Source organism: Mirounga angustirostris, unplaced genomic scaffold, assembly GCF_029215605.1.
Source record: "Mirounga angustirostris isolate CCGP_5_RB_7025 unplaced genomic scaffold, mMirAng1.0.hap1 SCAF_15, whole genome shotgun sequence".
NCBI lineage: Eukaryota > Metazoa > Chordata > Mammalia > Carnivora > Phocidae > Mirounga > Mirounga angustirostris.
In genome coordinates, this window is record NW_026991723.1 from 41,265,104 (window position 1) to 41,276,212 (window position 11,109).

Sequence of the window (11,109 nt, forward strand, 5' to 3'; positions counted from 1 at the left end):
AAGGCTGTACATGGAGGAGCAGGGGTTCAAACCCATGTCCGTCTAACTCCAGGACTTGTACCATACCATCTCATGGGATGTGTCAAACAGATTTATATTTTTTCCTAGTTTTTGATGCCTATATGAGTACTAAGGAAATAAGCAAATTTAATTCATAAGGCTTACAACACATTATAAACTTGCACATAGCCCCTGAAATCACCTAGTACAAGGGTCAGCAAACGTTTTCCATAAAGAACTGATAATTGTATTTAGGCCATCTGGGCCATATAGTCCGTGTCCCAACTATTCAACTCTGTGATTATAGTGTGAAAGCAGTCACAGGCAACACCTAAACAATCAGGCATGGCTGTGTCCCAATAAAACTTTATTTGTGGGGCACCTGGGTGGCTTAGTCAGTTAAGTGTCCGACTCTTGATTTTGGCTCAGGTCATGATCTCAGGGATGTGGGATCGAGCCTTGAGTCAGGCTCTGTGCTCGGTGGGGAGTCTGCTTGAGGATTCTCTCTCCCTCTTCCTCTGCCCCTCCACGTTCTCTCTCTCTCTCTCTTAAACTCTCTCCCTCTAAAAAAACAAAACAAAACAAAAAAAACTTTATTTACAAAAACAGGCAGGAAGGGGGCAGAGTGCATTTGTCCTTCTGACAAAGTCTGCCACTCTCTGACCTAGTGGGAAGGGTACTGAATGTAGAGTTAGAGCACTTGGCTTCTAATGCCAATTCTGTGCCTGAGTGAGTTGAGTGACCCTGGGCCAGTCACTTCCTGTTTCTCGGACGTGGGCTTACATAGAATTTCCTTCTCAGTTGGCTGCAAAAATAAGGTAAAACTATATTTGAACACACATTTGGGTAGATTCTTCATTAAACCCATAAATAATGAACAGTGGCAGCAAGGTCTTAAGGTAAAAGCATATGGAAAGAGAGAACTACCATTTTTGGAGTAATTCTATACGCCAAGGGCTTTGTCAAGTAGACTCTTATTTCAACCTCATCGGCAACCTTATAGGGTAGGTATCATTATCTCCATTTTATAAATGAAGAGCATCAGACAGGTTAAACAGCATGCCCAGTAACACAGCAAATGGGAAGCTGGCCCTCTTCAGAAGCTCAATACTACTCTGCATAGGGAGTAGCTGCTCTTGGGCAATGAGCACCCCATCAATGATTCCGCACAGATGATGACACATGAGTGCTTCTGGGAGAGGTTTTGGAGTCAGGCCCCACTCCCCTCTCTTCAGGAATCTCCCACTCGGTCATCTGTCTTGCCCACCTCCTTTCGAAAAGATCACACCCCATTTGGCCTGAAAAATGATGTGAGAATCTGACGTTTGTTTCCTTTAGTTCTGAATGGAAGGAACTGTGGCTCATGAGTTGAAAACAGACCAGGACCCCCAGAACTCTGGAACAGAGCGGTCTAAGGAAGCAGAGAGGGAGAAAAGGACTAAGGGGACTCCCCAAGAAACCTGGACTGGTCCTGCTGAGTGCACCAGAGTGGTGGGTCATGTGGTTCTGCATCTCAGAACTTTGTAAGAATCTATGTGACGAAACATAAGCCTATGGAATTAGTCAGGCACGTCTGACTGGTCTGCCTCTTTAACCACTGCACTACAGTTGACAGTCATTAGTTTAAAATTTCCAAGAATGAGTTGGGAAAGGAGAAAGGGAAACTAAGATAGAACTGCAGAATCATCATTGCTTCCTTTACTGGAAGGCGGAGAGAGAGAGAAAGAAGGAAGGGAGGGAGGAGGAAGGGAGGGAAGAAAAAAAGAGAAGGAAAGACCTTCCCCAAATATGGAAGGATACGTGTCTCCCCACTGTCAAAAAAGAAATGAGAAAAAAACCAAACCCAAGCTCCTTAGCTGAGCACTGAAGGTCTCTCAGAACCTGCCACAACACACAGTACGGCTCCCCTGCCTCGGCCCGCAGTTCCCACTCACCCTCTGCTTAGCACCTCCGTCATGCTTCATCCATGCCCGAGCATGTTTCCTCGGCTGCTCCCTCTGCTTGAAGGAATGAAGGTGTGATCCGTTCCACTGCTGCCTACTGAAATCCACCCCTCACCATCCAGATTAACAGCCACTGTCTAGATCACAGATGTCAAAGTTCAAAAGAACTTCAGAAAAAGATGGTCAACGTCAACTCGTTCCCATTACCTATGAGGAAACTGAAGCCCAAAAGGCTTAAGGGACGTGCTCTAAGTCACCCAGCTGGGTAGCTCCAAGTCACACAAAGATTTGGTCAGGAAGCCAACTCAGCTGACTTGCGGGTAGGGGCACACCATCCCCATGATGTCCTGATGACTGCCCTGTGAAAAGTCCTCACCTCTTCCTAGGAGCGCCAGGGTGCTTACACTCTGTCTAGACTCTCCCCCATTTCAGGTCAGAGTTGTGTGCGTGTGTCTGTATTCCCAGGTATCTGCTCTGTATCTTACCCATCGTGTTATCCCACTGCTTAGTTACCCTGGCATACAGTCGGCCTTCAGTGGGCTCTAACAGGCACTGGACAAACAAAACAAAACACCAGAAAACTACCTGCCTCCCCACCTCAGGTCCCGTCTCCCTCTCACCAGCCTTCATGCACTGCCAGAGAGAGCCCCCCCAACCACCTGCTGATCTCTCCATACCGCTCCTCGATTAAACCCTTAAGTGCACACAATGGGATCCACAATTTGGCATGGAAGACTCAGACAGCCCTTCCTACCCTTCCAGACTCGTTCCCTGCCACCCAGAACACCACCAACTCTCCCTCACCTCTCTATATTATGCCTGCCGTTGCTTCTCCCTGGGACACACTTCAAGAGTTCCCCTGGTTCCCAACTCTCTCCTATGCAGCCGACCCCTATTCATCCTGTAAGATCCAGATTTTCTAAGAAGTGGCCTCCTCCAGGAAACCATCCCTGACGCCCAATGTCCTCCTTCGGATGAGGTGCCCTCCTCTGTGTTCCCAGAGCACCCTGGTAGCCCTCCTTTATGGTTCTCAGCCCAGAGTATTATGTCTATTTGTCTATACCTGCTCCCGTTCCCCACTAGGGCATAACTTAGAGCTGGAGCTGTGTTTGCCCCTACAGCACCTAATGCAATAATATCTGACACATTAGACTGAATAATTCTTATTTACTAGCTGCAATCAGACCCAACAAATACATATATGTGGTATTATTTCATTAAAATATTTAAAAATATGTAGGCCCTATATACATGTCAGCATAATATCAGCAGTACTAAGGGGACACGTCCTCACATCTTGGCAAAGAAGAACTTACTACATACCCAAAGTCTTTAGATAAAGAGTGTAAGTTGCATAATGGCATTATGAACTGCCAGGCATTCCACACTTGAGGAGTCCCTTTAGAGAGGTGTGACGACCCAACCAATACAGCCAACCAGTGAGGGTGTATGACCAATACCCACTAAGCATGTGAGTGGAAGAAGAGAGTTCTGACCCAGGAGGGGACCAGCAGCAAGCTCTGCCCAGGAAGCCTCACAAGCACCCAGGCAGTCCATGTATACATCTTCTGGAAAGTGAGCACATAGTGACTTCAGGAGACCCACCTGAGAAGGCCACTGGGGCCCCCAAAACTTGGGGCTAGGGAGATGTCAACAGATGGTTAGGTGGAAACCGTGAGCCTCACAGAATTCACAGTATCAGATTCGCACTGTGGGTAATCAGTAACAGGACCCTTGGGCACAGAACCAAGGTAAGAAGGCAAACAGCTAATGCCAGGAAGATCTGAGACCTGCCTCGAGAGAGAGCATACCTCTGCTACTGGACTTGAAAGGAAGGAAGGGGGTATCTAAGTACGAAGGGAAGGGGAAGAGAAAATGAAGGCAAGTTTCCCTGAGAAGGTGGCATTCCAAGTATAGATGGCATCTCAGGAGACTCAAGAATGAACATTTCAGGAAAACTGCCTGTTGGTTAACCTAAGCAGGAATGAGAGGCTGAGGGTATAAACTGATGCTATTTTTTCCTCCCACTAACCTGCAGAACCAATTTACAAACACGCTTTCTTAACCTGGCCCAAACTCATGCCCTTACAAAGGGTTCATGCTCCCCTTGGTAAGGAAAGTCACAGCGAGCCACAAGGGTGAGCATGTTCTATGTGAGGTCCTCCCCCATCCTCTACACCCACTCCTCCTGCGTTAACAGCACCACCGCCCAGCCACACAAGGAACCCAGGATTATCACTGAGCAGCTCCCCACCTCTCCCCATCCACTGACCCTCAAACTGGGGAAAAGGTCGCCAAGCCCGTTCCTCCTCCATGTTCTCCCTGACATCTGGCCTCTTCTCTGGAAGCCTGTGGTCTCTGCTCCACTTGAGTTCTCACCTCCTCCCACATTAACTGTTGCAACAGCCACTCGCCCATCCAGCTGCCACCTCCACAATCTGGCTGCATCAACTTCACCACATTTATTTTCCTAAAATAAATAACCTTACCCCACTTGCCTAGCTAAAAAACCTCCCAGACTCCCATTTTTTAGGAGATTTAACTCCTAAAAACTCCTTAGCATGATGTTCCAGATGCTGCACCACATGATCCAAGCTGGACTTTGCAGTCTCAGCCCTCACCAGCTCTCCCTCCCACGTGCTGAGTGTGTGCCCTCCTGAACCCAGGTGTGCTCTCATCCGCGCCCATCTCAACTTCCACCAAGCCTGCGCCTTATCCCACTTGCTCTGCCCAGCACAAGCTTGCTCACCATTCAAGACCCAGTTCAAATATCATCTCCTCCTTAAAGGCCCTGCCAGCCCCTAAACTAGGGTGGCATCCCTGTGTTGCACCTGTTGTCCTAGGGTAATTACGGAAAGCATCCATTTACTCTCATACTGCCGTGCTATGGATGATAAATCACATGGCTTTCTACCTTGACCCAAAGATAGAACTAGTTACTTGTGTAACTGTGTCTTTTGCTAGAGTGTATGTTCCTCAAGGGCAGTAATGCAGTCTTATCTTAGTGTGCACTTAGTGTGTACTTCCAGCATCTATGGACTGGTAGCACCTCTCAGGTGCTCAATGAACAGTGGTGCAATGAAAGAACAAATCTGATTCTTAAAAAAATTGTAGCAAGCAGGGCACCTGAGTGGCTCAGTCGGTTAAGTGTCTGCCTTCGACTCAGCTCATGATCCCAGGGTCCTGGGAGTGAGCCCCGCATCGGGCTCCCTGCTCCGCAGGAAGCCTGCTTCGCCCTCTCCCTCTGCTGCTCCCCCTCCTTGTGCTTGCTTGTTCTTGCTCTCTCTCTCACTCTCTCTCTGTCAAATAAATAAATAAATTCTTCTAAAAAAAATTTTTAAAATTACAGCAATCAATCTTATCTAAACTTCATCTAAAATTCCAATGGATAAATTTTCTAAATTAGAATTAGATCTGGGGCTCCTGGATGGCTCAGTCGGTTAAAGGCCTGACTCTTGATTTCAGCTCAGGTCATGATCTCAGGGTCCTGGGACTGAGCCCAAGTCAGGCTCCACGCTCAGCAGGGCATCTGCTTGTCCCTTTTCGTCTCCCTCTGCCCCCCGCCCACCACCCCATCCCTGCTTGTGTGTGCTCGCTCGCACACGCTTGCACTCTCTCTCTAATAAATAAAATCTTTAAAAAAAATTAGATCTAAAAAGAATCCTGAGCCAAAATAAATAAATAAAAGTTTAAATTAAAAAATTTTAAAAATCCTGGGCCAAAAAGGCAGACCATGAAAGCATCTGCCAAATGAGCTATTTCTTTCTCCAACTCAGTGTTTCTCAACTTTTCTCATTATTGCCCTCCTAAGGAGCCCTATTAGACATTTTTTCCTAACCACAACCACCATGAAATTTTAAAAGCACTGAGAGATATATATGTGTGCTTTATACATTAAAAGAACTAGTATAAAGTTTATTCTTTTTATTCAATAATGAATTTGGAATAACTGAATAAATATTTTAAGTCAAATTAAAAATTTTAAAGCTGGGCGCCTGGGTGGCTCAGTCGTTAAGCGTCTGCCTTCGGCTCAGGTCATGATCCCAGGGTCCTGGGATGGAGCCCTACATCGGGCTCCCTGCTCAGCGGGGAGCCTGCTTCTCCCTCTGCCTCTCTCTCTCTCTGTCTCTTATGAATAAATAAATAAAATCTTAAAAAAATAAAATAAATAAATAAAATCTTTTTTAAAAATAAATAATAAATAAAAATTTTAAAACTATTAATATTTAACTTTATAACTATTTGCTGAGTAGCTTTTAATGTAATATATTATATTACACATGCAAATTTCCAATTTCTACATAATAATAGCAATGTAACCAAATTTTTAAGACATTCAACACTGTAATTTCTCCAGCAAAAGTAAAACAATTGAAAAATTATCTTCTTAAAAATTATTTTTTGGGCGCCTGGGTGGCTCAGTTGGTTGAGCGACTGCCTTCGGCTGAGGTCACGATCCTGGAGTCCTGGGATCGAGTCCCACATCGGGCTCCCTGCTCAGCATGGAGCCTGCTTCTCCCTCTGACCCTCCCCCCTCTCATGTGCTCTCTCTCTCTCTCGCTTGCTCTCATTCTCTCTCTCAAATAAATAAATAAAATCTTTTTTAAAAAAATTATTTTTTAGGGGTGCCTGGGTGGCTCAGTCATTAAGTGTCTGCCTTCAACTCAGGTCATGATCCCAGGGTCCTGGGATCGAGCCCCGAGTCGGGCTCCCTGCTCCGCGGGAAGCCTGCTTCTCCCTCTCCCTCTCCCCCTGCTTGTGTTCCCTCTATCGCTGTGTCTCTCTCTGTCAAATAAATAAAATCTTTAAAAAAAAAAAAAAGTTATTTTTTAGGGATGCCTAGGCGGCTCATTCAGTTAAGTGTCCAACTCTTGATCTCAGCTCCCCACGTCAGGCTCCACGCCGGGCATGGAGCCTACTTTAAATTTTTTTTTCTTTTTTTTAAGATTTTTTTTATTTATTTATTTGACAGAGAGAGAGAGGTCAAATGGCCCCAAAGACTATCAAATGTATATTAAGTGTTTAAAAAGTTCCCCAGCTGAAATAAGCCATTTTAGCCTCACACGCCCAGGAAAACTAACAAACAGGGTCTTGTTCACTCATGGTATAGCACTTCAGCCCACTGCAGGATTAGGGACTTTCTACAAGTAAGTCAAGTGTACCCAGTCCACAATGCAGTACTTCCTACTTGCTTACCCTGCCTTGAGCTCTCTTCCAGAGTTCTTTTTTTTTTTTTTTTTGTAAGATTTTATTTATTTGTCAGAGACAGAGATAGCGAGAGCAGGAACACAAGCAGGGGGAGGAGAGGGAGAAGCAGGTTCCCCGCCGAGCAGGGAGCCCGATGTGGGGCTTGATCCCAGGACCCTGGGATCATGACCTGAGCTGAAGGCAGACGCTTAACGACTGAGCCACCCAGGCACTCCTATTCCAGAGTTCTTATACACATGTCCTATCTCCCTACCTAGCCAGAGAATCCTAGAGAGCTAAAACTGTGTCTTCTCCTTCTAAGGCACCTACCAAGTTTGAGCACAGAGCAAATGTTCAATAAATGTTTGCAAAATTTCTACCAATAGGAATGGTGTACCATGGAGGGACAAAAGAGAATTTGGCATGAGCAAAAAATTCTGTTTGTATTTTGCTCATCTCCTAGGACCAATGTAGTACCTTACATGCAACAGGAACCTAGCAGTTATTGAATTCAATAAATGAAAGATAGAGCAAACACTGAAAAGTCATTAAGTGACATCATTTATGCTTTTATTCATTCATTCAACAAATGTGTATTTACCAAGAATCTGTGTGCCAAGCTCTCTGCTGTTCAAAACCTAACTTCCTCCACAGACCTAGAGTCCTCCTCCCTAGCTAATGCATCTCAACACTTCAGATCACCTTGTAGACAGGGGGTATGGCTACGGTGGCTATAGGTCTCAGTATGCTCAGGACAGTCCCAGTTTACACCTTTTGTCCAAGTGTTAATTATTAATAGCATCCCGTTTCTCTCTCAACAATGCCCTGACATGACAATTTTATAGCCCTAAGAGTACCAAATCTTTTTAGACAAGCAGACTAGGGATTCAAAAATTTCAATCCACATTTACTAGGTACTGCCAGTCTTGTTTCCTCATTTATAATACCAGTATAACATGGATTAAACTAACTGATTATACATAGGGAAGCAGTTGGGGATGGGCTGGAACATCATATTTAGATCATACCTAGAGGGCCTTGCATGTCAGACATATGAATACCTAACTTAATATACAACAGACAGCCATAAAAACTTTTGAGGAAGGGAATGTATGTATAGTCAAAGCACGATGAAAGGTTTACTACCTCAATTACAGAAAAGAACTAAGACAGGTGGAAAGAAAAAAACAGAAGCCTCCAGGTCATACCAAAAGACAATCTAAAGCTATAAATAAAGAAAGGTTGTCATGGATGAAAATCGCAACAAATACGCTATTTCATCATCTGCCTTTACCTGTAGTGTCAAAGTTTCAACAATAAAAAGATGCAACTTAGCAAGCTCTAGTTCATTGCATTGTGGTCTTGGGGATCCTCACTGCAAGGGACTGGCTGTAAGAAAGGTTTTAAACAGCCTGGCTTGCCCTCTTGCCTGTCAATCGTGTAAAGGAGCTGTAGTTTGGTTTTTGTTTCGCTTTTATTTTAAGGGCTACACTGAAAACACAGTATTCGCTGTCAGGAGTTTCCCAACATTAAAGAGATGGACAGGAATCTTAACCCGCCTCCTCAGATCTTCCACTATTGCATCATTTGAAACTAAACCTCCACCGGCAGCGACTTGTAAAATTCAAGTCAGGTAAAATGGCAGCAGCAGCAACTGTGGGTGCTGCGGTGGCTGCTCCTGCCGCCGGCCTCAACTTCCAGCGCAAGAGGGAGCGTCTCTCCGGGGCTCCCAAATGCTGGAAGCAACAGTCAATAAATCAACAGGTACAGCGCGCGCGCCCTAGGGTGCTCAGACCCCCGCGCGCCGGGCCGCAGGAAGAAGTGACTAATTACTTAAATACAGTCGAGAAGTCGGGAAGCCGGAGTCGGTTCTCGAAGCGCCTTCCCCCCGCCCCCCCCAGTCCACCACCGACACTGCGGACCTGCACGGAAAGGCCTGTGCCCTATGGACGGAGGAGAAAGCACCAATTCCTGGGCGGCTGCTCTCCTAGCCCTAGCCTAGCCCTCCAGCCCCCTCGGCAGCCCCTACCCTGCCCGCTCGTGCAGACACGCCTCGGGCTCCTTCTCCCCCACCCACACCCGGCTAGCCCCCTCCTGTCACCAACTGTAAGCCTGTCGGTTCTGCCACTTGGAAACTTCCATAGAAATGATATTCCACAAACCCCAGAGGGCCAGTGTCGGGACTTCAGGGTCGGACCTCAAAAAGCCCAAGCGCTCCTGAAGAAACTCAGAGTCCCGCGCTCCCGCGCGCTGGCACCCATCCACCCGAGACCCGACGTGGTGTCCTCGATCACCACGACCCCACGGTGCCGGCGCCCAGAACCTCCACAGCGCCTCCGCTCCGAGCGCCCCTCACGCTCGCGTCCGGACAGACCTCCCAGGCTGGGTGCCCCCACCCGCAGCCCCTGCCCCCTCCTCCGGACGGGAGGTTGCCTAGTCCCGCACTGGGGACCAGGGGGCGGGACCTTGGCCGTCCCTGCCGGGCTCGCTCATCCCTCCGGGACTCCAGGGGCAATGCCCGCACCCCCACGAGCCAGTACCTCGTCCGCCTCCAGCTCTGCTCCGTTGCCTACGAGCGCCATGTTCCTCCTCAGGCTGCCGCCACCCAAAAACCAAACTGGGAGCTCAGGGCCGACTCCGTTTCTCGGCTCGGGGCTCAGCCCAGCGCCAGCGAAGGAGGAAGGGGGCGGCCCCGCGCTCGGGCCGGGTCCCGGGCGGGGCCAGCGCGCAGCCGAGCGAGTGCTTTCCCCGCCCCCGGCGCCCGCGGACCTGCAGAGCATCCATTTCCCCAGCGGGCGCCAAGCGGCCCGGAGGACCGCAAGCCCCGCCCCCTCAGGCCTCGCCCCGCCCTCCCACGCGGCCCAAACTGAAGAGCCAACCAGGTTCCCTCAACGCGTCTCCGCCCCGAGCCGGCATCGGCCTCGGACTCCCTGTGGGCGGGGCCACCAGTGGGCGGGGCCATGTCGTGGGCGTGGTCATCTCGCGGGCGGGGTCATCTCGCAGACTGGGACTTCGGTAGTTTGGCCCACCTTTGGGAGAGTACTTGAGGGAACCCGCTTCCTGCGCTGTGCTGAGGGCTAGTGCTAGCCTGCAGCCGAGAGAACGCCGGGTTGAGATCAAGGTCAAGGCCACGCTACCCCTGAGGCGGATGGAAGCATCTACCTGGTCCTTGGGCCAATGCCAGTCCGCTTCCCTCGCCAGGTGGATACCCCGTCTCACAGATAGTGGGACCAGAGGGCAGCCCCTGGGTCACTCAGGATCGCCCGTCACCCAGAAACCTCTGTCACGCCACGTTCCCAAACACCATGGCGGATAGAGGTACGCTGTGTTTGCTTCTGTGTATGTTTGAAAAATTAAAGAAAATCCACGGGACAGATATTTATTCAACTTGGAGCTCCTCTACCCCTCCTCCCACTCCCCTGTCACGGTTATGTCCCCATAGCATCCCACACTGACCCCTCGTGTAACCCCAAACATATATATCTAATTCGTGCTTGAACTGTAAGCTCTATGAAGGTGGAGATGCTGTCCTCTTCAAGGCTGCATCCCCAGCACCTAGAACAGTGTCTTGCACATAATAGGGACTGAGTTTAGAAATTTATTCTTTTTTTAAATTTTTAAAAAAATTTTTTGAGAGAGAGGGAGAGGGGCAGAGGGAAAGGGAGACAGAGAATCTTAAGCAGGCTCCACCCCGAGCGGGATGGGGGCGGGGCTCGATGTCGACCTAAGTTGAAATCCAGAGTCCCCCCTCCCCTTTATCTGACTTAGCCGCTCAGCCTCCCCTAGAAATTTATTCGTGCTTCTAACATGTAAAATAATTAAACTATCTAACTAGGAAGTTAAAAGCTATGTTTTTTAGGGTTGGGGTATTTTTTGTCCACTTTATTTTACACACAATAAAATTCACCAAGTTTAAGTGTGTAATTCCATGACAAATGTTTACAAAACACCATCCCAATCATAATATAGAGCACCCTAA

At 48.1% G+C, this 11,109-nt stretch overlaps 1 protein-coding gene across 2 annotated transcripts in view; it reads right to left on the minus strand.

The window, feature by feature from the left end:
* The window catches only part of TTC39B (tetratricopeptide repeat domain 39B), a 126,688-nt gene extending 116,757 nt beyond the window's left edge, over nucleotides 1-9,931 (minus strand). For both annotated transcript variants that reach the window (XR_010407723.1, XM_064579476.1), the window contains exon 1: nucleotides 9,671-9,931. Coding sequence is in view for 1 of the 2 variants with exons in the window: in XM_064579476.1 (XP_064435546.1) it covers nucleotides 9,671-9,910 (240 nt within the window). In the remaining variant the exon portion in view is untranslated. The remainder of the gene's footprint in view (nucleotides 1-9,670) is intronic.
* Between the last annotated feature and the right edge of the window lie 1,178 nt (nucleotides 9,932-11,109).